At 34.3% G+C, this 26711-nt stretch overlaps 5 protein-coding genes across 6 annotated transcripts in view; all 5 read right to left on the reverse strand.

Annotated features, from left to right (window-relative positions):
• Positions 1-3865: 3865 nt before the first annotated feature.
• LOC18036242 (methylesterase 10) lies at positions 3866-6701 on the reverse strand. The gene is made up of 3 exons (XM_024180411.1): positions 6477-6701; positions 6088-6225; positions 3866-4144 (listed from the first exon to the last, which is right to left on the reverse strand). Exons 1-3 carry the CDS (start codon positions 6699-6701, stop codon positions 3866-3868), a joined length of 642 nt encoding a protein of 213 aa, XP_024036179.1.
• Positions 6702-8778: 2077 nt separating this feature from the next.
• LOC112096730 (autophagy-related protein 101-like) lies at positions 8779-12001 on the reverse strand. Of its 2 annotated transcripts, XM_024180246.1 has the most exons (4): positions 11808-12001; positions 11551-11710; positions 9288-9405; positions 8779-8803 (listed from the first exon to the last, which is right to left on the reverse strand). In XM_024180246.1, exons 1-3 carry the CDS (start codon positions 11977-11979, stop codon positions 9330-9332), a joined length of 408 nt encoding a protein of 135 aa, XP_024036014.1. In that variant the 5' UTR covers positions 11980-12001; the 3' UTR covers positions 8779-8803; positions 9288-9329. The 2 variants fall into 2 exon arrangements, with proteins under 2 accessions (XP_024036014.1, XP_024036013.1); XM_024180245.1 differs by lacking the exon at positions 8779-8803 and having other exon boundaries at positions 9030-9405.
• A 4332-nt stretch (positions 12002-16333) lies between these two features.
• On the reverse strand, positions 16334-17735 carry LOC18036267 (salicylic acid-binding protein 2). Its single transcript, XM_024180247.1, has 3 exons — positions 17353-17735; positions 17040-17183; positions 16334-16810 (listed from the first exon to the last, which is right to left on the reverse strand). The coding sequence occupies exons 1-3, from the start codon at positions 17728-17730 to the stop codon at positions 16529-16531; spliced, it is 804 nt and encodes a 267-aa protein (XP_024036015.1). The 5' UTR covers positions 17731-17735; the 3' UTR covers positions 16334-16528.
• Positions 17736-22616: 4881 nt separating this feature from the next.
• Positions 22617-23987, reverse strand: LOC18036268 (methylesterase 10). The gene is made up of 3 exons (XM_006425754.2): positions 23536-23987; positions 23288-23425; positions 22617-22963 (listed from the first exon to the last, which is right to left on the reverse strand). Exons 1-3 carry the CDS (start codon positions 23899-23901, stop codon positions 22685-22687), a joined length of 783 nt encoding a protein of 260 aa, XP_006425817.1. The 5' UTR covers positions 23902-23987; the 3' UTR covers positions 22617-22684.
• Positions 23988-26221: 2234 nt separating this feature from the next.
• LOC112096752 (autophagy-related protein 101-like) overlaps positions 26222-26711 on the reverse strand; it is a 3273-nt gene continuing 2783 nt past the window's right edge. The window contains exon 4 of the mRNA XM_024180413.1: positions 26222-26594. Coding sequence (XP_024036181.1) covers positions 26519-26594 — 76 coding nt within the window. The 3' untranslated portion in view covers positions 26222-26518. The remainder of the gene's footprint in view (positions 26595-26711) is intronic.

Below are 26711 nucleotides of genomic sequence, written 5' to 3' on the forward strand. Positions count from 1 at the left end.
GACCAGCCGCGGAAGTGGCTCGAATGGATTCCCTGGGCCGAGTTCAGCTACAACACTTCCACTCACTCCTCCACCAAGATGACACCCTTCGAAGCTGTTTATGGAATTCTGCCGCCACGTCTATTAGCTTATGTACCGGGTACTTCCCACGTCCAAGCAGTAAATGCGTACCTACGTGACCGAGATGCTATCCTACGTGAGCTGCGACATAACCTTCTGCTGGCTCAAGACCGGATGAAATGTCAAGCTGACCAACACCGGCGCGAGGCCTCTTTCCTTGTGGGAGATTATGTGTATTTGAAACTCCAACCATATAGACAGATTTCTGTGGCTTTTCGTTCCTCCATAAAGCTCACCCCACGTTTCTTTGGTCCTTATAAAGTCACTGCGAAAGTTGGTCCGGTGGCTTATAAACTGGCTTTGCCTCTTGGTTATCAAATTCATGATGTGTTTCATGTCAGTTTGTTAAAGAAGCATTTGAGACCAGTCACTGCAACGTCCACCCAACTTCCCCCTGTCTCAGATACTTCGACTGTCCTTCCACAACCTGAAGCCGTTTTAGATCGACGAGTGATCCACAAGGGTAAATATCGCCCAAAATCTGAAATATTGGTGAAGTGGGTCGGTGTACCAGCAGAAGATGCCACCTGGGAGAATGAATGGCGTTTCACCAAGTCATATCCTGATTTCATCCTTGTGGACAAGGATCCTTAAGCGGTGGGGAATGATATGTGCATACACGTGCTAGTAGTGGCAACAAGATGGAAAGTGATAGTGGGCCTACTGGCAAGATGGAAGACTTAGTCTAGTTTGTTTGTTCAGTCATTAATTATTGAGTCGGTTATTGAATAAGTCTTGGGTAGTAGAGTGGTGCTATTCTGTTGCTATTCTGTTGCCTATTCTGCAACATTTCCTATTTTCCAGCTTTGTTGTTATTTTCTCTTCCATGTATGGCTATATTTATAGCCTGAATGAATTCAATAAAGGCAAGTAGCTTCATCACCAACAGTTCCCACTTTGTCTTATTCCTTTCTACCCTTAACTCCAAATTCCTTCGTATCAGAGTTTTCTTATGAAATTTATATTTCTGGAAACTAGACATGTAGGGCTTCTTGATTAAATTTTATTTCATTAAATTCGACTTCGTTTTCAATTTTATATGTATTTTCGAAATAGAAACCACTGCACTGGAAAACTGTGATTCTAGCATTGCGATCGGATTCACAAGACTATTTGTACCATCAAATGAACTCGGAAAATTCTGAAAGTTTATATGTAGGTTAATATATGTGTCTAAAATTCCCAGTTTTAATTTCATAATTTTCTGATTAGTATTTTATTTTATAAAAATCACGGAACCCGTTCTGTTTGGTTTAGATTATGTGAAAACAGTTTCGAATTTGCTGAGAAGTAAATAGTTTTTAAAATGTTTTTGATATCGGATCCTCTTGTAAATTTTACATGGGGTACTCATGGATGTCCAGAATAGTTCCATAGAATATTATATCATTATGAGTTTTAGATTAAGAGTTAAAATTCTGAGAATCAGACTTGTACGGGTATGAATTAGAAAATCAGATTCTTAGAATAAGTTATTAATTGTCATATTTTGTATTTGTTCAAGGTATTGAAGGTGATTGAGGCTCTTAGAAGCTTAGAGGTGTGTTAATTCAAATTCATTTGTCGAGGTAAGTAACTTCATTCCTAATGTACTGGATATGTATAAGTATTTTGATATTATTATTATAAGTATAAATATTTTTATACTACTTAAAGGATTAATTGATTTTGATAACAAAATTAGTTTTATGTAAATGTTTTCAAACCTAAATTCTTTTTAACAAAGTATTTTATGTTATATTATCGTGATATATCGTTTTATGAAATTTATGGATTATGATACATGTTTTAAACAAAAGAACGCTTGCAATATTTTTGTATCGATAGACCTAGTATGATAGAAATGGTTTTACTTACCGAGTTGACGGCTCACCCCTCGTCATTACTTTTTGCAGATTAAGTTTCTTTTGAGAGGTGCGCTTTGCTTTGGAGTTAGTAATTTTTCGTTTCTGTTTGCCATTTGAATAAAAGGAGGAATAGACTTGTGTTTCTATTTTATTATTTCTATTATGAACGTGTAATTTGAAGTTTGAGATTTTTGTTATTATTTTTATATCCTCGGGAGAGATTTTTTAGTATTAGACGTTTGAATTTATGAACATATTTACCCTTCGATTTCGGACTGGGGTGTTACACCATACGTAAATGAAAAATCTTGCCTCACCCAAAAATGATAACAAAACAAACGCTGTGTTTTTAGTACCGTCCATCTCTCTCTCAACGTACTAGCGTTTGGATAAGTAACAACTAACAAAAATTAATTGCAGTTGACCTTTTTACTGGGATTTTTGATTATTACAACTCACTCACTCCTTTTAATTTCTTTCCCACTTTTTCATTTATTTACTCTTTTTCTTTCTATGTTCGCTTTCACCTTCCTCTTTTTTCAAGCATAAGCATTCAGATTTCAATTTCAATACCCTTTTCTTTTCTCTTGTTATTTGTACCTCCTTAATCCTTATCACCTCCTAAGGTTCATAAAGCTTAGGAGTATTACTTCAACAAATCCTATTACCACAATATATATATATATATATATATATATATATATATATATATTTTGGGAATTTCACACACCATCAATCTACCCTTGTATCCTATTTCATACACAAATACAAATTAAATAATTTTTTTTAATTTCCTAATTTTTTTAATCTATACAAATTATATATTTTTTAAAGTACATACATGTAAATTCTAGTTCGTTTAGACTTTAGATACCTCCTAAGGTTCATAAAGAGGGAGTGAAAAGCAATTAAGAAGGCAATGACTATGTACAGTAGTAGAAATTGGCAATTTTGTTGTTCGTTTAGACTTTAGATAATATATTAATCTATTCATTTCATGTGTTTATATTTTTCATTTAATCCAGTCGATCGTCTCATTTATAATTCATCGTTCGTTTTTTATCTCGGAACCTTAAACTATATGTAATCCCTTTATTATTAATTTATTATTGAAGTGAAATCTCCTCCCAAAAAAATGACAAGAGGGAAAAAAAATCTTAATCACACGAAAGTGATAGTAAACAATTGTACATCATCCTATTCCTATCCAAAAAAGGAAATTTGCCACTAATAATAGTGATGCGGCAGCGGGGCGGTTTCTGATGAAATTGTCTCGCAATTATGGAAACTGGAAGCCTGCTGGCAGATATACAGAGTCTGTAACGTAGCAAGGTCCATACGTATATATATGAATTGGACCACAATCTGAAATCGACTTTGTCGCCACTCCAAATGAAAATTGTAATCATATTTGATAACAATAATTGAAGGTGACCACCATACGTCTCTGTCCCTCTTTCCGTAATCGTATTTGATAACAATAAAATTTGGTTCAGTGCTTTGGGTCATAAATAATCAATAGCAACGATCGACCGATCACTACTCACGCACGTGACCCCTGTATCACCATTCACCGGGTCGAATTAGTCCCGTGCTCTGCGTCCTCATTTATGTTGCTTGATTTTCTTAACCTCGCCTTGCCTGCCGACTTGCTGATTGTTGAATAAGTTAACGCATGCGGACTGAACCACGTGTAAAGAACCGTTTGAAAACGCAACCACGCCGACGACGTATGATATCAAGGAATGCAATAAATAATAGTAAGGATTGGATTGGATTGGATTTCTTTCTATTTTGAATTAGATTGGCCACCCAGGAAAGATCTTCTCATTGAAGTGGAGATATTATTGTATTATATAATAATAAAATTAATCACAAATCATAACAATATTAGACTATTATTTGTGAGCAATGTCTTCTAGTAGAATTTGGCAAAGCTCTTCAGGCTTTGAAAGCATGACCATATGGCCAGCTGCAGAAATTGACACAACTTGTTTAGGATGGTAATCCTCGATCATCGCTCGCTGGAAGTCCTCTTTCATCACTTCATCTTCTTTGCAGATGACATAAACTCGATCCACCGACCCGAACTTTTCTTTTGTCAACAGAGATTCTTTGGACAAATCTTCCACGAAAAACCCCGTTGGTCTGACCAACATTTTGGTCAGTTCCAAATCCTGCATCATGAAAGTGAATAACTAATTAATTAGGAAAGACACAAATTCAGTTACCCATTAATTAATGCATGAGGCCGAGGTCTAAGTGGCGAGATGTGTGAGTAGTAGTTCGAGTTCCCATTTTGAAACATAAAAAATCAATTCCTCTCTGAATTAAAGAATAATTAAGTAGAAATTTTCTTCCCTCTTGCGAAATGTCATATTGACATTTTTTTAATATTAGCGATTATTAACGAAAGTAGAAAATTTGAGCAGTACTTAAAAAAAAAAAAAAACACATGCGATGGAATTTTGTATGCTTTTAATGAAGAACTTGTTGGTTTAAAAAATTCGGTTTTTAAATTTTTATAAAACCTTTTGAAGATCGCTCTCATATAATATATAAGAATTCGTATTCTAGAAATCGTACCTTGAAAATCCGAGTTGGCTTTTTCCGCTGAAGTGATTTAGGCTCTTAGATCACGATCCGCCACCACCACTCTTGTTAGATCACGATCCGTCACCACCACGCTTGTTAGATCACGATCCGTCACCACCACGCTTGTTAGATCACGAACCGTCACCACCACGCTTGTTAGATCATGAACTGTCACCAATGATCTTCCAGGTTATGACTCAGGTTCGATCTGCACTTGACGTGTGGGCGCCTTTATCACTACCAAAGCAACTAGCACGAGAAAATTTTTCTCTCAACAATGGAGAGAAAAATCTTATTCTCTGATCTATATAAAGTGGCTTTTTTCTTTTTTTTTTCTTTAGAGAAAATAAGCCTTATATATCTCCCTTTAGTGAAAATCCTAGGCTCCAAATAATGCCCTAAATAAAACTCACGTTATTTTCTTTTTCAATAGGGGACCCACCTTGTAAAATAACATAAGGCCCCTTATACAAAAGCTAATTAAATGGAGCCTCCCACTAAATGATATATTTAGGCTTTTGACCTAAATAGCTAGTTATCTTACTTATTAGTCCAGTAGTGGTGCAGTCAGTTAAATGAGCTAACCCGGGGATCATTTGGGAACATACAATAGTGGCTACAATAATTAGGCCTGTAATTAAACTAACCCAATTATTTAATTCTAAATCTACTCCACTAAAAGATTGGAACTGACTTCCATAATTGTATGCTCGAATAATAATTCGTCCCAAGCCACATTGATTTCTTTACTGCACAATCCTTTGTACCACATCGTTAATTAAATTGATATCTCAACTGTCCAATCAATTTAATAACATCTTATTCCTTGATCCTTACTGGTTTTCTCTAATGATCATTTTCAACATACTAAATATGTTGACACACTCTGGCCAGAGAATTCTATGATCAAGTGCCGAAAACCTATCAAGAGATGTGTTGTACAAATTCTATATTGTTAATCCATAACTCTAATACTCATAATTGCTCCCACCAAGATACCGGGTAATCTTGACCACAAGGATGTGTCGTGCCCATTGGTAACTCAAATGGAATAACAATTACAATCATGAAATCATAATTAACTCAAGATTAAGATTACAGTAAAATCAATGCCTATGAGATTTAATAAGTCTGACAGTTATTACAAAGTTAATTAAATCTCACATGTGATCCTGTTTAATGTAGTCGTACTACATCAATAAATTCATACATGATTAAGACAAATCATTCAATGAATTTATTATAGTCTATACCTAAATAAAGTGCCCAACTTTATTTATCAACTGCGAACTAAATTTATTTAATCATAAGATAACTTGTATTTATGTCTTTTGTGAATCCACATGGTGATCACATAAATACATATAATATGATTAAATGGACTTTAATACAAATATTAATGCAATTAAGATATTTGAATAAAATACCTCATTTATTTTATTAATCAGAAAAATTGTTTATTACAATTAAATAAACACATATGCTTTTAAAGAGCATATTTTCCCAACAGAACTTGATGGCTTGCCTCTAACTGGCAGCACTTGCAAAGCACGATCTTCATGTACTCTGGTCCAAAGAGAGCTGAAGTTGGCGGATTTTCCAAGCCTTTGTTGAATGTAAATTGGCAATCCAGTAAAGACTCCACTGGGGTCCTGTTAAAATACTGACAACCACACCAAACACGTAAATAATTAAAATCAAATATGCATTTTTTTATAGATATTATATTAACAAATTAATTGATTATATAAAAAATTAGAAAAATTTCTTTATTTCTTGTATGAGAGCTGCTGGTGGAGACTTGTAGTGAGGCATATATGCGGAGATAAACATTGCAACCGATATTTTCTCATGAAAATTTTCCATGGCAAGAGAAATACAGAGGCCGCTGTAGCTGTGACCAACCAAAATCACCTTTTTTTCTTGTGGTAAACAGGCCATGAACTCCATCAGCGACTGCAAATAATCTGAAATGGAAGCAATTTCATCATCGAGCCGCTTGCTATTGACCCCAGAAGATCCAAGGTCTATAGCACTCACATGGTGACCGGCAAGTTTCAGAAGGGTCACGACTTTGTACCAACACCAGGCTCCAAGGCAAGCTCCATGAACTAACACAAAATGCTTCCTCTCCTCCATCGCTACGAAAGTCAACTCTTTCCGTAGCCTACCTTTAACTTTGGGGCTTTCAGCGGAGATTCTAACTCCAAAAACGATGGGTAAGTTTTCTTTTCTTTTCGGGTAATTTTTAGGGACCTCTCTTGAGGTTTGAAGTATTAACACTTTGATAGAATGTATTAATACAATTACACATACTTCCCTCGCCGTCAATTACCAGTTAAGTTAACCGTTAGTTGACTGTTAAAATTACTAAAACACCCTTCCCGCAAAAATAATAAATTATTAAATAAAATGGATGAGAACCGATGGATACAGGCAGCTGATGAATTGCCATAAAATATAATCAATCTTTTCACCAACTACCACAGCTTAAAATAAACCAAAAAAGAGAATGCAATAGGAGTGGCAAAGAAAAAAAGGAAAAAAATTGTGGAACCAGCACGAAATTATAAAAAATTCTAATAGGTGCCGAAAACATGCCAAAGTAGTTTAAAATAAAACCACTATATCTCTACAACTAGGAGATGCCATATAAGCTATGATTTTGTTCGAGTCTCTCTAGTTTCCAACTGCAAATTAATCAATTATGGACGATGATGACGAAAAAGAATTCAAAACAAGGATAAGTCAAGAAAAAATATTGAGAAAAGATTTTTTTTTTCTCTCTTTTCATTCCCTTGCTCAATGCAGAACAACTTCATAACAATGATAAACCCACTAATTTTTAAATCAAAATTTACATAAAGGCTAAAGCTTTCTATCATTACACTTTAATTAGCTCAAAATGAAGAAAATCAAAACCCACAGTTGTTGAAATCAACATGCACAAAAAAAAATTCAAAATACAAAGAACCCATTTTCAGGTTTAATTAACCCAGGTTCAACAAAATCATCTACATATTATCTCTTTCTCACTCCTGTCGCAGATGAAGTCGTTTGCCGTTGTTACTCGCTTCATGGAAGACTTGGGCCACCATCAGAACTCATCTTGTTCGTAATTGAAGCTAAACTATGTTTTAATCTTGAAATGGTTTTGGGCAAATGCAGCCGCTTTTTCACAACCTTAGGAAGGCGAAAATGGCTGGGTGTTGCTTCGATGAAAGAGAAAGCTAAGTGCAGGCTTTATTTTGTGAAGATTTTTTTTACTTTTGTCCACTGGTCATTACACACCAGTAGATAATAGAGTAAACCAAGCAAGATTTCGCAGACATCAAGAACTTAAAGCTTTAATTTTGAATTATTTTGAATTTTAAATAAGCTTTTACATATTTATCATTTTATACTAACACCATACGTATTTTTATACTAACGACAAGGGAGGTGTGTGTAATTACATCAATACATTCTATTAAAGTGTTAATACTTCAAATCTCAGGGGAGGTCCCTAAAATTTATGCTTTCTTTAATTTTGAAAGTGATTTGTCCAAATATACATATATAGTAATTTTTCAATTAGGAATCCCGGTCTTCAATGTACTATATTTTATTGTGTATTAAAATTTAATTTTTTTTTCTTTTAACTAATTCTTAATTTTATTAAAGTTAAAGAATTCTAATTGAAAAATCACTCTATATATAGTAATTATAATAATAATATTTTGGGTTGTCTTTCATTTTGGGTTATATTTCCCCAAAAAAATAGTAATAATAATAAATACCAGATGTAATCGACAATCGTTCAGTCTTTTTCTCATGTCCGAAGTGGCCCCTGTGCATCCGCGGCTTATATTTATATCACAATTTCTCAGTTTTGATTCAAATTCATAATGAAATCAGAACGAACACAATCTCCTTCACCTCAAATCTTCTAACCCTAAACTTGTTTCCTGCGGACCTCAGAACATGAGTATGGATGACTTCGCCCAATAATCAAGCCTCCAGGCTTGAATCCTAAAGTCCCGAAAATGAAATGCCCATCAGCATCTGGGCCTCTCTCCCAGGCATGTGTCTGCCGTTGGCCAGGAATTCTTTTCCTTTTTAAATTAGTTTAAAAAGAGGCAGCTTCGTTTGTTGTTTTCTGTCCTCCAATACGACCCGTCAATCACCACACTTTCGATTATAGTTTATTTTAAGAATCCAAGTTGATTGATTTAAATGCCCAATTAGAATTACTTCTGCACCTAAACTTACGCAACAAGGGCGGGCCGAAAGATCAATCCAACAACTTCAAGACTCTTTTAACACTTCGAAAATAAATTAATAAATAAATAAAGCAGCAAAGATGACTGAAGCATTTTTAGCCAATTAAAATAAATCTCTGCAGTAGAAGGGTTATCATCGGTGAGTCTATACCACACCAATTTTTTTTTTTTTATTTTAAAAAAAGCTCATCATTTCCCCCCCTATCAAACCCATTTTGGAAAGAAACAATGTGCAGCACCTTACTGTTGACTCCGGTTTATTGAAAAATGTATCAGAATAGTATTTACAGGCAAATTAATCACCACAAGCAGAAAGAAAAAATGAAGATTAAAGTATACAAACGGACAACATTTACACAAATTGTGCAATTAAACATGCTCTTATCGTTTGCTTCTCATATACAAGGTTAACAACTCCAATACTCCTATCAGCAGTACTATTAGCAGAATTATACCATTTTACCTTCAGAGTTTGACAAGTTATTCAGATCGCTAATGCTGATATTCAGCTGAGCATGGTTGGATGCCCGGTCTGGAGCATTCTCTTGATCATATCCATCCCAAAAGCAGAATCCGATGAACTGAGAAACAGAAGCACAATATTGGTTCACACATAAATCAGAGATGTTTCTTATTAAACAGATTTGACGACAGCAACAACTTCTCATAGATTGATAAAACAAAGACATGTCACCAAGGGCAGTTATCTTTCTGTGTTGACAAAAATTCATTACTCAGACCTCTTTATCAGTCTCTCTCCCCCCCCCCCCCCCCCCAAAAAAAAAATAATAATAATGTTGCTAGTGTGCAAACAGATCTGTTTGGTAAATGGATATATACAGGACATGGAGATGCGCCTTTACTTCCAGATGAACTATACTACTACATTACATAATTGGCTTTAATTATTAAAAAAAAATCAAATAAACTAATAACAGGTATGAAAGAAGGGTTGTACATCAGGTCGGAAGATTGGGAACTTAGAAATCATTGCCCAAGCAATCAATTATACTTCAGATTTCGTAATCACATAAAAAACAGCCACGTTTATGGTAAAAAGGGACAATAATTCAGAACAAACTTAGCATTGGAGACATTTTGCAGAATCGTTAAACAAACCTAGTAAACAATCAGTCTCACCTCCATCAGGATATTTCTCAAATGACCTATCACAATTTGTGTGTATTAAATTTACTTCACATAAAGAATTCCAAATTTCTAGAAGCATAAGCAACCTACCCTCTGCAGTCAGCCTTCTAAACAAAAATGCTTCAAGGAGCCCTCAACCAAAAGAAAAAGAAAATTTACTTGTTTGGTGATTTCAACAGGTTGGACCTACGATTATCAGAGTCCAAACGAAAAGCCAATGTCCACACCATTTTATTTGCTCCAAGGTAGTTGGGTATACTAATGCAAGGGTAAGGAATCAATATTTGGTGATGGAAAACATTGCACCAGCTAACAACCCATATCAGATCTTACTTTGGTCCATAAAGAATCAGAGGAGCTGAACCAACAATGCAGGACAAATGTCACAGTATGATTCATGTTAGACCTTATGCCATGTAGAAATTTTCTCAACTCAACCTCATGTAAACTATAGTCTTGGACATTATACTGCTCCTAAAGAAATTTTTCTGTTGAACAATAACATTCTCTGTGCTAATATCCTTCCACAATGATGGTGACCGTAAATGAAAAAGATAACCCTTGAATACTACCGACCCTCTTCAGTAGGCATAAATCTATCCAAAATAAATTATATTGCCCAGATCACCCATGAAACAACAATCGATAAACACAGAAAGTGGCTTCAGTCACACAAATTATAGTAATATTAAGTTCGTTCTTGGATGAAACAGCCACCAAGTGGGAAAAACAGTGAACATAACTACAACTTTCATCCAAGATTGTGTGTATTCTTTCTCCCTCCCTATCCGGTTCTTTTTCTTGCTTGAACAATTTCAAAGACAATTCTTCTACTGCATTTGAAGGAAAAATAAGGGTTCTAGAAATACCTTTCTTCTCGAAATAAGCAGCAGAGCAATCAAGTATTGGATCACATTAATGGTCGGAAAGAAATCACAAGCGGAAATCCTTCTTTGCTCACAGTATAAATGTCCTTTTTTATGGATTGTTCAATGGTCTTAATTTTAATCTTCACGAAGAAGAGAAGAAGATGATTTTTAACAATTTTTATGTATCTCTACTCTTATTCTTATCATTAGAGAGATTTTAGCCAGTGGAGGAAGTTTATTTAAAATTAACTTCCCTCTCAATCTTCATAACCGTACATGGTAGTTACCATGTGTGGGTCGGGTCAGGTCGGCCCATCATGGGCGACCCACCCATCCAACAGCATTAAAAGAAAAAAGTCAAAAACATGTATGTAAATTTTATTACAAAATCATAGCAACAAGAGAAGTAAACATTATTAAAGTTCAGCAAACACGCAACAAAAATTTTCAAGAAAATGTACTGAAGCTTTATTGGCATCATTTTGCTAAAACAGTCACATAAAATTCATCCAAACCTAAGCCACTGTATAACTTCGATCACAAGGGATAAAGAAATCCTTTGAAGCAAGAAGGCTAAGACAATCAAGAGGTGGGGAAAAATCACTCACTTTCCACATATAAGCATGAGCGATAATAACAAAACTACCACATGAAAAGTAAAATAGGCCTTCACATTAATGAAGAAAAAGCTATTAAAGGAGAGCTGACCTTGGGATGGTTATTTCACAAGGAAAATAGATGACACCCTCAGAAATGGAAGGAACATGGTCTTTTTTCTCATTAACAAATTTTATTATTTGAAATAAAACATCACGAAGAGAAGCTTCAAGTGCTGCCCGGCGAACGCTTCTCTCCTCAGATGCGCTCTCTGTATTCAAGGATATAATGAGGGAAAATAAGAAGCATATACCTTCAAATAAGTGAGACATCAAATATTCTTTAAGTTAAATCCATAGTTTCAGTACCTCCAGGGTCGAATACAACTTTGGAATGATGAGACTTGTTGGAATGAGCTTTCGGGAGTTGGGCCACATTCAAATTCACATACCACTGCTCCCAGTATAGGCGTTCAATTTTGTTAGTGAACCATGATGGCTGTTTGTTTTTTACTTCATAGAAAGATAAACATATCTGCATAATTATTTCAGAAGTTAGTAAACAAACAGATATGGCGGAGCATAAACCTCAACTTAGAAGTAATCTAAGACAAAAAGCCCTGCATGAATAATTTTTCAAGTCAAGAAAAATATGCTAGACTTAAAATGCCAACATAAATAAATTTATTTTATTAAGTTTTTTCAATCATTATTTAAATTTATTTAATTTAAAATTATCTATAATGTTGAATTGAAAAAAAATGAAAGTATAAATAGTAATTATGTGATTACATTAAATAAGTTAAAAAGTTGAAGGGGTATTTTTGGAAGTTTTGGTTTCCAACATAAGGGGAATTTGAATTCTTCGCTTCTTGGTGTGGAATTCAAATTCCACATTATAATGGATATTAATTTCTAATAGACGTTAAATTATTACACATTATGTCAAACCAAACAACGAAAATAAAAAAAAAAGATTTTATTGTCATGTTGTTTCTTTATTAAGGACACTGTAGTTACTTATTTTGTTTAGATATTTTTCAGTTTAATGGGATTCAGGAACTTTGCTCTATGGCAAGATGACCGTGACAATTCAAAGAAGGGAGGACCACTTAGGTGATGTTTGGTTTGAAGAAATGTGAGAAGATGAGAGGAGAGGAAAGTGGAGGAAAAGAGAGAATAGGAGAGGAGAGGAGAGGAGAGGAGAGTACAAAACTTTTCTAATATTTGGTTTGTTACATAATTATATAAAGAAAGGAAATCTCTAATTTTTTATTTAGATAATTTTAATCTTAATAAGCGTTAAGCTTTCAATATTTATCATGAATATAATTAAAAAAAATTAAACAGCAAATGTTAGAGAGAGAGTTGGGTCACATGAGAGAAACAAGTCAACCCGAACCTGAGAGCCCGACCTGAAAGCCGTTTTTTATTCCTGCCACATCACCGGTAATGGAAGGTACTGATCAGAACTTCAAGAGCCAACCATCATTCCCCATCCATCACTGCCGCCGAATATTGCCGGAAAGCCTCCAATTGAAGCGTGAAAAGCTGCGGATATCGCTGCCTCAAATTGTCGAATTTTCACCTTTTTCTTGTCACGTCGTCGCCGTGGTTTTGTCTATCAAGGCTGCCACTTCCATTTCCGACCATCCATAGCCACTAGCAACCGCCAAATCGTCGCCAATCAATCAGATTTGAACAATATACAACCATTTTTTGATCTCGACGATGACATAGTAATGTTGATCGTTGATCGGCAAGTCGAATGACAGTCGCAATGAGTAACACACACCAGTGACACCGGCGTCAGTCCTACCATTCAGTGACTGTCAATTTAATATTTAATATTTAATATTTAATATTTTTCTATTAAATAAATAAATAAATTTATTTTATTAAACTTTTTAAATCATTATTTAAATTTAATTAATTTAAAATTATCTATAATGTTGAATTGAAAAAAATGAAAGTATAAATAATAATTATGTGATTACATTAAATAAGTTAAAAAGTTGAAGGGGTATTTTTGGAAGCTTTAGTTTCCGACATAAGGGGAATTTGAATTCTTCACATCTTGGTGTGAAATTTAAAATCCACATTATAATTTATATTAATTTCTAATAGATGTTAAATTATTACAAGTTATGTCGAATCAAACAATGGAATTAAAAAAAGGAATTCAAATTATTTTTCTCTCCTCCATTCCCTCCTTTTAACCAAACACAACCTTAAAGGAATTTCAGCCAGTCCAGTATTTCTCAAGAATAAGAAGAAATGGTAAAAATGAGATCCTTTCAATCTATTAAAGATGCATTTGTTTAATTGGTAAAAATGAATGGAAATATTTATCAGAACAGCTGAGACAGATGTTCTGAAAGAGCTCTCCAGTTCGTCAAAACCCTTGGGCCAAATTTGTGTTGATATTTCAATGTTATTGATTTATCATATAAATCTTTTGAACAGTTGATGAAGGTAAGGATATTTGCCCACTTTTTTAATGTGCAGTTAATATTCATGTTTTCTGATCTGCTCATTGTGGAAATTTTTCTGGTGTCCTTGTAAAGGAGTCAAACGAAAGAGATCTCTGAACTCATTTCTTTGACTTCATCTTTTGCATCCGAATTTTGTTCTTCTGCTTGTGCAGCATGAGAATGAGTTTGTTGAGGTTGTTTAGGGCTGGATGCATTAAAGTGTGTCTTTATGAGGATTGCACGCGCCTTATTTTGGCTATAGGAGTATTTTGTCTATTTCCTTATGAGGATCAGGGGAACGGGTACCTCGCAAGGGCAGAGCTGTCCTTACTGTTTTCCCCCGTTGAATAATCTGAGAAAGATTTTTCTTCTAGTCATCTATTGGCCATTTTTTCCTTGCCACTTTCATTACAACCAACGAGAAGTTTATGTTCAATGTGTGTGATATGACATCTTTGGCCATTTTTTACTCGTGTCTTTGACTTTACCTAACAAGTAACATGACTTTTGCATAGCAATGGGAGTACTTCAAGCTACAGGGCATTAAACTACTTTGTGGGGCCAAAGGAAGTTTTCCAAAAGTGGAAAAATAAGAGTTAAACCGCAGGGAATTGGGCACAATTTTTTATTTTGACTGTATTGGAATTGTTTTAAGCTGAACCTTGTAAAATTTTTAATAATGAATGAGGGGTTTCATTTTTAAGAAAAGCATAACTATGCAGAAATATGATCAACTGATTTTTAAATATCTGAGTTAAGTGAGGAGGCATGCGCCCTCACCAAGAACACTACTGTGTGGCTCTGTTGGTGAAAATGAGGGTGTCGTATCGGTTTTAGATTTTATAATCTATACTAGACAATAGAACCGCGTTTCACGCGGCTTTGAAAAAAATTTAGTATTATTTTTTTTTTTTTACTTTACACTTAATAAAACTGATAAAAAATATGAATTGACTTTTTTCTTAAGATGAGACAGCCTTATAAAAAACAAAAAAAAACTATTAGCCAGCAATACAAATAAAGAAGCAACGCAAGATAAAGAATAAAATGAGAGAATATATTATAGAGTGATTTTATTCATTCCAATTGTGTGTGTACAAAACAAAAAGATGAACTCTCCTTTTATAGTTACATAATCACTCCATGAAATTAATGAAAAATTATGAATCATAATTCCTTATGAGATAGTGGGAGTTATAGGGAAGTTAAAAGTTGTTAATGGGAGATAGTGGGGAGACTAAGAGATATGTGTTATGAACATCTACATTTATTTTAATAAATTCATAATGTTTATTACAAAAAATATGCATCATTAAAATCTTTATATAATTGTTATTATGTAACAACAATCAAATTAATTATGAGAAATTATGAGAAGATGAAAAGCCAAATCTAAAAGAAAATTTCTTTATTTATTAGATCATAGAGAATATACAAAAATGAGAAATGGACCTCCTCAAGACTCAGCTTTATATATATATATATATAGATATATAGATATAGATAGATGGGTCAGAGAGACAGATTGTAGTATCTTTTGGTGGTTAATTGCGGACAATTCGATTACGCAAAGCCATTTATTAAACTCGGTTCTTTCCCTACGCTTCTAGGGTGGAATCTTGACATGACTTGATGTCCTTGCACTTGGTTATGTTATTTTTCCCCCCTCCTTTGATAAGCTATGTTATGTTAATCAAACAAACCTATTCAATAGTCTTTTAAGTATTATTAATGACGCGAATGACCCAGATTGAATGACTCTAGTATCTAATGCAATAACGCTTTATTAACTATCGAAATTTTCCTTTATTGCTTAATTTTTCCAAAATTTTTACCCTTCTTTCTCAACCCTTTTATTTATTTTTATCAAACTCCATTGTCGCAGAGAAAAAAAAAAACAAAAAGATTCCAAATCTATTTTTATCCATCTCTAATATTTAATTATATCACAACGAATACATCTTAGTCGCTTCGCTTTCAAAATTCTGAATGGCCGGAAAATATTATTCAAAAGATTTCAGAAGATGTATCATATTATGGTGGAAACAAGTTTTTTTTGAAGGACAAGATCAATTAAGTTAAAGAATTTGCAAGTTTTAATCTTGTATTTAAACTCTGTTGTTTTCAATATTAGGTTGCAGCATAATAGTTACAACTTACAAGCATACTCTTAATCTGTATCAGTTATGTTTTTTTATGGTCCATATGCTTTAAGGGCTGCATGAATAACTACAAATATGTGAGTTTTGTAATAAAAAAGCGTGCAGTCAGATGATTTGACTTTTGTGGAGGAGCAGTAGGCAGGCTTATCTTGAACTTGGAACACTCATATCACTGAAGTTATATCATGTCTACTGTCCAGCGAAAAATACACGATTAATTCCCGAGTGTATCACGTCCGAGTGAATGCATAAAGACAACAATAATAAGCACTTGATTTATTTATGCGGCACAATAATACAAGAAGTAGCAGAATAATGTGATTTGAGCCTTGCCGTCACGACTTGGACATATCACACCCACGAACAACATTAATTTAACCGCAAGAGGCAAAGAGAAAACGGAGAAAGCACTTGATTTATTTATTTGTATGAAAAGCTTCTGACAAGATTAATTTTATGCATACTTAAGAGAAATCTGAGACAGACAATCGCAAAGTTTCTGTGGCTCGGAAAGCATTGCCATGTGATCACCGCCCTTGATCTCCATCACCTCATTAACGGGATAGTTTTGGATCATCCAGTGCTGAAATTGCTTAGGGAGACCAATATCCTCTTCGCATACAAGATAAACTCGCTTAACAGATCCGTATCCTTCATTGCTGAACTTACTTTCCTTCGATAAGTTGTCTATAAACATTGATCCTGGCCTCACCAACATCTTGGCCAGCTCCAGATCCTTTCAATTAACATAATACATAAACAAATTGAATGAATAGGGTGATATGGTATAAAAAAAATGTTCTACGGCGACAATTAATTAATTCTGACATGTGAGTAGTAATAATAATAATAATGATAAAGTTTAACATGATTTGCATGGTGTCGCTGTCGAGATATGGGTAGGATACAATTTGACAAAGCACAATTGCACGTCCGATGAATGTGATGCGCAGTAAATTAATTACCTCAGGAGGACAAAGCTGATAGATCTTGATAGTCAAGAACTCGCGGCCGAAAAGCATGGAAATGTGAGATGGATTTGACTCGTCACATTGTGAAAATTGAGTGTCCAACCAGCTGCCGTCCTCTTTTCCCATCTTCTCAGAATACTACTTTTCAACATGCACATAAAATCCAACAAATTAGAACAAAATACAGTAATCGCAATTAATTGACTGGTTAATTAAAGAGTTACAGATCAGTATCAACTTTAAACACGCATGCATCTCAAATAAATGTGATGATCAGATTCAGATGAGACGAGAGAGATGCGGGAACCTGCTCCAAAACAAAAGATGGGCGGTGTGTGGTGTCAGGCATGAATGCAGTTACGAAAACAGCCACGGAGATTTTGTGTGGGAATTTGTCAGCGGCAAGGGCCAAAGTGACGCCCCCAAGGCTGTGTCCGACAAGTATGACCTTTTCTTCGGCAGGAAGTGATGCCAAAATCTCCATCAAGGGCTCACTGTATGCCTGGAATGTGTGCACATCCTCAATTCTCTTCATGTTGATGCCCGAGGCGGCTAGGTCCACCGTCGTCACCCGGTGACCCCCCGCCACCAGCATTGCTTTCAGTTTGTACCAACACCATGCTCCATGGTTTACTCCATGAACTAGAACAAAATGCTTCTCTTCCATGCCTACTACTTCTTCCATTTTCTTTTCTCTACTTAACTATTTATAATGCCTTCTTCCCTTTGTGTTGCATTTATTACACACACACACTGATGACGCATCGTTCATACTCTTCAAATTGAATTTCAGAATTTGGGTGGGTCCCAATCTTACCAATTCAATTACGAAACACTTTACTGGTCCCAAACTTAAATCCAGCCATTCATTTGATTCAATCTAAGAGCTTAGATATTTGTATACGTTATTAAAATTCTATTGTAATCTAAAACAAAATGAAGGGAATAATTCCTATTATGTAAAAATAAAAAATAAAAGTTTGAGTACTATTTTTAATCTATTAAAATTTTTTGGTCAAATTTCATAAGTAAAAATTTTGAATGATAGTAATATGCAAGAATTGATAATGAACAGTAAAAAGTTAGAGAAAGATAAAGTTGATTTAACAAGAAAGGTTTGAAAAATTGAAAGACAGATAGATTAACTTAGATTTTGATCAACGTTACGTTAGAGAAAGAAAATAGTTAATTAATGGTAAGTTTGTGATTTTTGAGAATTAATGAATTAAAATAATAATTTATCATTTGACAATTAATTTAACTAAAAAATGAGTGTTGAAGGGAAATTAGTGAGTTCAAATAGCCTCGCTTTTATATATTAGATTTCTTTGCATCGTTATTGATTCTTGAGATAAGGGATTCAATGGTTATTGAAAGTAGAAGTTTTGTGGGTACCATTTAGATCTAGTTTAATTAGTAAAATCTCTTGTGTAGAAATAAGAGGTCAAGAATTTAAACCTTAATTATACGGGTGAAAAGAAAATTTGATTGATTTCACAGTATAATAATATTTAAAAAAATTTCAAAGTTGACAACAAGCTGAATAGGACAATTAGGGATGGCAAAACCCCGGGCCGGGTCTGGGTATTACAATGACCGGACCCTGCCCGGAGGCAACCGGTCCAGGTCTGGGTCCGAGCCGGGTTTTAATCTGGGTACTCGAATTTTATATTTTTTAATATTATATGTGTATATATTTTTTATTTTTTGGTAATTTTATAAGTTTTAAATTTATTTCAATAAAATTTGACATGAAAATATGAACTTTAAGTGTTTAAAACTTTATATATGTATAATAAATAAGTCAAATAAATATATATTTTATAATTTTTTTTAATAAAATCCGGATTCCGAGTTTATCAAGTGATGTCCAAGACCGACCCGATTTCATACCCGGATCAGGTAATACCCGACCCACAACGCCTGGGTATGGTCCGGGTCCGGACCGAACGGATATTTTTACCACCTCTAGGACAGTAAAACATCTATTAACGTTTAGCATTTAAAATACGAATTATTGGATATTACTCCTTATCGCACAAAATTATATGCCAATTAATTTTTAAATGTTAAGTGTTGTGACATATGAGGTGCGTCTCTCTAGTGTTTTCCATATAAAGTGAATGATAAGATTATTACAAATCTGATTGAAAGCGAATATTCACAAATTATTGCTTTTATTGAAAGACAGGTTTAACTGGATCCAAAAATTTTTAAAAAAGAAAAGAAAAAGATGGGGGCGGCGCGGGGGAGGACCAGTTTAACTAAATGATTGAGCAATTTCCAGTAGGCATTTATGAAGCTCTTGAAGCTTTGGAAGCGTAACCATGTGATCAAAATCAGATCCTTGAATAAGCTTCACATCTTTGGTTGGGTAATATCTCAATAAACCATGTCTGAAAATCTTCCTCGAAAAGCTTATCATTAGCTAAAAGCAGCTCATGACTTGGTCTTAACAGCATCTTGGCTAATTCCAAGGGCTGCATCCATTGTGACAGAATTTAGCCATAATATAATAATAATAATAATTAATATTAATCATGCTTTACCTCTTTTGGGTGCAACGGCGCCAAAAAATAGCAGAAGTTGGTGGGTCATCTCTTCCATGATCAAATGAGAACTTGAAGTCTGGTACAGTATCCATTGATTTGAATTTGAAGAACTGTTTCGTGAATGCACCCAACAAACGAAACAGACAGCTAGCTAGCTATTTGCATGTGAAACACGCATGATTAATGTTTAAGAGATACATTAATATAATGTAATTAATATTGATTACTTCTTGTACTAGAGTTGCCAGGGGATATTAAATTAGGCATGAACAGCTACTAAAATTTTGTCCGGGAAGCTCTCCATGGCTAATGAAACTCCGAGACCACCATAAATAACTGTGACCCACTAAAACATCGCTGGCTCCTCTTGTGGTAGAGAAGCCATGATGAACTCCATCAACGGCAAAGCAAGTACCATGTACTAGAACAAACTGCGCCTTATCGTCCTTCTCCTCCATTTTCTTTAATTTCTCCGATTAAGCTCGGTGGATGACGAGTGTGGGGCGGCAAATATAAAACGAAGCATAGCATTGTCGTTTTCTCATCGACCAATTGAAAGCTTAATCCCACAACCACAAGCTCCGATCCAACAAAGTTTCGAAGGAATGATCACACGATAATCGGCAAGCTTATTGTTTCAACACTAGCTAATAGTAAGACCCACGTCTGCCCCTTGGACTTAAGCAGTGTCTCCAAAAAAAATTGAATAATGCATGCTTCATATTTCAAATTTTGTTCTAAAATGTTTGCCTCAAATATTGCATTCTTCAAGTGAATGATGAAGTAAAATTATCAATCAAAATGAAATTCATGAAAAAATTTCGTAATTTGCTTGACGAATGACATATGACATGACATCATTCACCGTCAAAATTTTAAAATGAAAATTAATGTCATGACATTATTCATAAAATTTTCATGCATGCGTTCAAGCTTATGCTCATATATTCCTAGTAAATGTCATTTTTTAACATATAAATTGACTAAATTTAATTTGTTTGAGAATTAAATTTTGTCTAATATCAATTTGTGTGTTAAAAAGTCATGTATACCATCATTGGATTTTTTTTTGAATGCTGTAACTCCAAAAAAGAAATAATTCTTAAATATTTGTAATTAAACAAATGATAAAAGTAATTTTTATGAGGGGCGAAAATGTCATTCTTCTTTTAACTTTGATATTCATTTGTTGACTATTGCTGTTACAGAGTATTACTTCAACAAATCCTACTACCACAATATATATATATATTTTTGGGAATTTCACACACCATTAATCTACCCCTGTATCCTATTTCATACACAAATACAAATTAAATAATTTTTTTAATTTCCTAATTTTTTTCAATCTATGCAGATTTTATATTTTTTAAAGTACATATAGGCAAATTCTAGTGTTTGGTAAATAAATTTTACTAAATATTTAACCCTTCTTCTTCACGAATGATTATTTCTACACTATAACTAATATCAACTATTTTAAAAATTATATCATTACAAAATGGCCTTCAGTACAAAGACTTTAATAATATGAAAATGAAGAGGAAGTGAAAAGCAATTAAGAAGGCAGTGACTATATGCGATAGTGGAAATTGGCAATTTTATTGTTCGTTTAGACTTTAGATCATATATTAGTCTATTTCATTCCATGTGTTTATATTTTTTATTTTATCTAATCGATTGTCTCGTTTATAACTCAGAAACTTAAATTATATGTAATCCCTTTATTATTGAAGTGAAATCTCCTCCCAAATAAATGAAGAGGGAAAAAAAAAATCTTATCACACGAAAGTGATAATAAACAATTGTACATCATCCTATTCCTATCCAAAAAAAGAACTTACCACTAATAATAGTGATGCGGCAGCGGGGAGATTTCTAATGAAATTGTCTCGCAATTATGGAAACTGGAAGCCTGCTGGCAGATTTATGTATATATGAATTGGACCACAATCTGAAATCGACTTTGTCACCACTCCAAATGGAAATTGTAATCATCTTTGATAACATTAATTGAAGGTGACCACCATACGTAAATGAAAAATCTTGCCTCACCCAAAAATGATAACAAAACAAACCCTCTGTTTTTAGTACCGTCCATCTCTCTCTCTCTCTCTCAACGTACTAGCGTCTGGATAAGTAACAACTAACAAAAATTACTTGCAGTTGACCTTTTGACTGGGATTTTTTATTATTACAACTCACTCACTCCTTTTAATTTCTTTCCCACTTTTTCATTTATTGACTCTTTTTCTTTCTATGTTCGCTTTCACCTTCCTCTTTTTTCAAGCATAAGCATTCAGATTTCAATTTCAATACCCTTTCTTTTCTCTTGTTCTTTGTACCTCCTTAATCCTTATCACCTCCTAAGGTTCATAAAGCTTAGGAGTATTACTTCAACAAATCCTATTACCACAATATATATATATATATATATTGGGAATTTCACACACCATTAATCTACCCTTGTATCCTATTTTGGCAATTATGGAAACTGGAAGCCTGCTGGCAGATATACAGAGTCTGTAACGTAGCAAGGTCAATATGTATATATATGAATTGGACCCCAATCTGAAATCGATTTTGTCGCCACTCCATATTTGATAACAATAGTGGAAGGCGACCACCATACGTCTCTGTCCCTCTTTCCGTAATCGTATTTGATAACAATACAATTTGGTTCAGTGCTTTGGGTCATAAATAATCAATAACAACGATCGACCGATCACTACTCACGCACGTGACCCCTGTATCACCATTCACCGGGTCGAATTAGTCCCGTGCTCTGCGTCCTCATTTATGTTGCTTGATTTTCTTAACCTCGCCTTGCCTGCCGACTTGCTGATTGTTGAATAAGTTAACGCATGCGGACTGAACCACGTGTAAAGAACCGTTTGAAAACGCAACCACGCCGACGACGTATGATATCAAGGAATGCAATAAATAATAGTAAGGATTGGATTGGATTGGATTTCTTTCTATTTTGAATTAGATTGGCCACCCAGGAAAGATCTTCTCATTGAAGTGGAGATATTATTGTATTATATAATAATAAAATTAATCACAAATCATAACAATATTAGACTATTATTTGTGAGCAATGTCTTCTAGTAGAATTTGGCAAAGCTCTTCAGGCTTTGAAAGCATGACCATATGGCCAGCTGCAGAAATTGACACAACTTGTTTAGGATGGTAATCCTCGATCATCGCTCGCTGGAAGTCCTCTTTCATCACTTCATCTTCTTTGCAGATGACATAAACTCGATCCACCGACCCGAACTTTTCTTTTGTCAACAGAGATTCTTTGGACAAATCTTCCACGAAAAACCCCGTTGGTCTGACCAACATTTTGGTCAGTTCCAAATCCTGCATCATGAAAGTGAATAACTAATTAATTAGGAAAGACACAAATTCAGTTAACCATTAATTAATGCATGAGGCCGAGGTCTAAGTGGCGAGATGTGTGAGTAGTAGTTCGAGTTCCCATTTTGAAACATAAAAAATCAATTCCTCTTTGAATTAAAGAATAATTAAGTAGAAATTTTCTTCCCTCTTGCGAAATGTCATATTGACATTTTTTTAATATTAGCGATTATTAACGAAAGTAGAAAATTTGAGTAGTACTTAAAAAAAAAAAAAACACATGCGATGGAATTTTGTATGCTTTTAATGAAGAACTTGATGGCTTGCCTCTAACTGGCAGCGCTTGCAAAGCACGGTCTTCATGTACTCTGGTCCAAAGAGAGCTGAAGTTGGCGGATTTTCCAGGCCTTTGTTGAATGTAAATTGGCAATCCAGTAAAGACTCCACTGGGGTCCTGTTAAAATACTGACAACCACACCAAACACGTAAATAATTAAAATCAAAGATGCATTTTTTTATAGATATTATATTAACAAATTAATTGATTATATAAAAAATTAGAAAAATTTCTTTACTTCTTGTATGAGAGCTGCTGGTGGAGACTTGTAGTGAGGCATATATGCGGAGATAAACACTGCAACCGATATTTTCTCATGAAAATTTTCCATGGCAAGAGAAATACAGAGGCCGCTGTAGCTGTGACCAACCAAAATCACCTTTTTTTCTTGTGGTAAACAGGCCATGAACTCCATCAGCGGCTGCAAATAATCTGAAATGGAAGCAATTTCATCATCGAGCCGCTTGCTATTGACCCCAGAAGCTCCAAGGTCTATAGCACTCACATGGTGACCGGCAAGTTTCAGAAGGGTCACGACTTTGTACCAACACCAGGCTCCAAGGCAAGATCCATGAACTAACACAAAATGCTTCCTCTCCTCCATCGCTACGAAAGTCAACTCTTTCCGTAGCCTACCTTTAACTTTGGGGCTTTCAGCGGAGATTCTAACTCCAAAAACGATGGGTAAGTTTTCTTTTCTTTTCGGGTAATTTTTAGGGACCTCCCCTGAGGTTTGAAGTATTAACATTTTGATAGAATGTATTGATGCAATTACACATATTTCCCTCGCCGTTAATTACCAGTTAAGTTGACCGTTAGTTGACTGTTAAAATTACTAAAACACCCTTCCCACAAAAATAATAAATTATTAAATAAAATGGATGAGAACCGATGGGTACATGCAGCTGATGAATTGCCATAAAATATAATCAATCTTTTCACCAGCTACCACAGCTTAAAATAAACCAAAAATGAGAATGCAGTAGGAGTGGCAAAGAAAAAAAGGGAAAAAATTGTGGAACCAGCACGGAATTATCAAAAATTCTAATAGGTGCCGAAAACATGCCAAAGTAGTTTAAAATAAAACCACTATATCTCTACAACTAGGAGATGCCATATAAGCTATGATTTTGTTCGAGTCTCTCTAGTTTCCAACTGCGAATTAATCAATTACGAACGATGATGACACAAAAGAATTCAAAACAAGGATAAGTCAAGAAAAAATATTGAGAAAAGATTTTTTTTTTTCTCTTTTCATTCCTTTGCTCAGTGCAGAACAACTTCATAATAGTGATAAACCCATTAATTTTTAAATCAAAATTTACATAAAGGCTAAAAGCTTTCTATCATTACACTTTGATTAGCTCAAAATGAAGAAAATCAAAACCCACGGTTGTTGAAATCAACATGCACAAAAAAAAAATCAAAATACAAGGAACCCATTTTTAGGTTTAATTAACTCAGGTTCAACAAAATCACCTACAGATTATTTCTTTCTCACTCCTGTTGCGGATGAAGTCGTTCGCCGTTGGTACTCGCTTGATGGAAGACTTGGGCCACCATCAGAACTCATCTTGTCCATAATTGAAGCTAAAATGTTTTTTAATCTTGAAAAGGTTTTGGACAAATGCAGCTGCTTCTTCACAGCCTTAGGAAGACGAAAATGATTGGGTGTTGCGTAGATGAAAGAGAAAGCTAAGTGCATGCTTTGTTTTGTGAATATTTTTTTTACTTTTGTCCACTGGTCATTACACACCACTAGATAATAGAGTAAACCAAGCAAGATTTCGCAGACATCAAGAACTTAAAGCTTTAATTTTGAATTATTTTGAATTTTAAATAAGTTTTTACATATTTATCCTTTTATACTAACACCATACGTATTTTTATACTAACAACAAGGGAGGTATGTATAATTACATCAATACATTCTATTAAAGTGTTAATACTTCAAACCTCAGGGGAGGTCCCTAAAATTTACCCTTTTCTTTAATTTTGAAAGTGATTTGTCCGAATATATATAGTAATTTTTCAATTAGGAATACCGGTCTTCAATGTACTATATTTTATTGTGTATTAAAATTTAATTTTTTTTCTTTTAACTAATTCTTAATTTTATTAAAGTTAAAGAATTCTAATTGAAAAATCACTCTATATATAGTAATTATAATAATAATATTTTGGGTTGTCTTTCATTTTGGGTTATATTTCCCCAAAAAAATAGTAATAATAATAAATACCAGATGTAATCGACAATCGTTCAGTCTTTTTCTCATGTCCGAAGTGGCCCCTGTGCATCCGCGGCTTATATTTATATCACAATTTCTCAGTTTTGATTCAAATTCATAATGAAATCAGAACGAACACAATCTCCTTCACCTCAAATCTTCTAACCCTAAACTTGTTTCCTGCGGATCTCAGAACATGAGTATGGATGACTTCGCCCAATAATCAAGCCTCCAGGCTTGAATCCTAAAGTCCCGAAAATGAAATGCCCATCAGCATCTGGGCCTCTCTCCCAGGCATGTGTCTGCCGTTGGCCAGGAATTCTTTTCCTTTTTAAATTAGTTTAAAAAGAGGCAGCTTCGTTTGTTGTTTTCTGTCCTCCAATACGACCCGTCAATCACCACACTTTCGATTATAGTTTATTTTAAGAATCCAAGTTGATCGATTTGAATGCCCAATTAGAATTACTTCTGCATCTAAACTTACGCAACAAGGGCGGGCCGAAAGATCAATCCAACAACTTCAAGACTCTTTTAACACTTCGAAAATAAATTAATAAATAAATAAAGCAGCAAAGATGACTGAAGCATTTTTAGCCAATTAAAATAAATCTCTGCAGTAGAAGGGTCATCATCGGTAAGTCTATACCACACCAATTTTTTTTTTATTTTAAAAAAAGCTCATCATTTCCCCCCCTATCAAACCCATTTTGGAAAGAAACAATGTGCAGCACCTTACTGTTGACTCCGGTTTATTGAAAAATGTATCAGAATAGTATGTACAGGCAAATTAATCACCACAAGCAGAAAGAAAAAATGAAGATTAAATTATACAAACGGACAACATTTACACAAATTGTGCAAACATCCTCTTATCGATTGCTTCTCATATACAAGATTAACAACTCCAATACTCCTATCAGCAGTACTATTAGAAGAATTATACCATTTTACCTTCAGAGTTTGACAAGTTATTCAGATCGCTAATGCTGATATTCAGCTGAGCATGGTTGGATGCCCGGTCTGGAGCATTCTCTTGATCATATCCATCCCAAAAGCAGAATCCGATGAACTGAGAAACAGAGGCACAATATTGGTTCACACATAAATCAGAAATGTTTCTTATTAAACAGATTTGACGACAGCAACAACTTCTCATAGATTGATAAAACAAAGACATGTCACCAAG

This window comes from Citrus clementina, unplaced genomic scaffold (assembly GCF_000493195.1).
Source record: "Citrus clementina cultivar Clemenules unplaced genomic scaffold, Citrus_clementina_v1.0 scaffold_7, whole genome shotgun sequence".
Lineage (NCBI taxonomy): Eukaryota > Viridiplantae > Streptophyta > Magnoliopsida > Sapindales > Rutaceae > Citrus > Citrus x clementina.

Bases quoted from the DNA above. Each gene is read 5' to 3' on its own strand.
- LOC18036242 (XM_024180411.1), bottom strand. From the start codon at position 6,701: ATGGAGGAGAGGAAGCATTTTGTGTTAGTTCATGGAGCTTGCCTTGGA. The intron at 6,226-6,476 runs GTGATTTTGGTT...TGTGGTTGTCAG, and splicing joins GTTTACCACAAGAAAAAAAG to TATTTTAACAGGACCCCAGT. The intron at 4,145-6,087 runs GCAAGCCATCAA...TTCATGATGCAG, and splicing joins GCAAGTGCTGCCAGTTAGAG to GATTTGGAACTGACCAAAAT.
- LOC112096730 (XM_024180246.1), bottom strand. From the start codon at position 11,979: ATGCAGATATGTTTATCTTTCTATGAAGTAAAAAACAAACAGCCATCA. The intron at 11,711-11,807 runs GTACTGAAACTA...CCTTGAATACAG, and splicing joins AGTTGTATTCGACCCTGGAG to AGAGCGCATCTGAGGAGAGA. The intron at 9,406-11,550 runs GTCAGCTCTCCT...TCTGTTTCTCAG, and splicing joins TGTGAAATAACCATCCCAAG to TTCATCGGATTCTGCTTTTG.
- LOC18036267 (XM_024180247.1), bottom strand. From the start codon at position 17,730: ATGGAAGAAGTAGTAGGCATGGAAGAGAAGCATTTTGTTCTAGTTCAT. The intron at 17,184-17,352 runs GTTCCCGCATCT...GTTGAAAAGTAG, and splicing joins CATCTTTTGTTTTGGAGCAG to TATTCTGAGAAGATGGGAAA. The intron at 16,811-17,039 runs GTAATTAATTTA...GTTAATTGAAAG, and splicing joins ATCAGCTTTGTCCTCCTGAG to GATCTGGAGCTGGCCAAGAT.
- LOC18036268 (XM_006425754.2), bottom strand. From the start codon at position 23,901: ATGGAGGAGAGGAAGCATTTTGTGTTAGTTCATGGATCTTGCCTTGGA. The intron at 23,426-23,535 runs GTAAAGAAATTT...TGTGGTTGTCAG, and splicing joins CAGCAGCTCTCATACAAGAA to TATTTTAACAGGACCCCAGT. The intron at 22,964-23,287 runs GCAAGCCATCAA...TTCATGATGCAG, and splicing joins GCAAGCGCTGCCAGTTAGAG to GATTTGGAACTGACCAAAAT.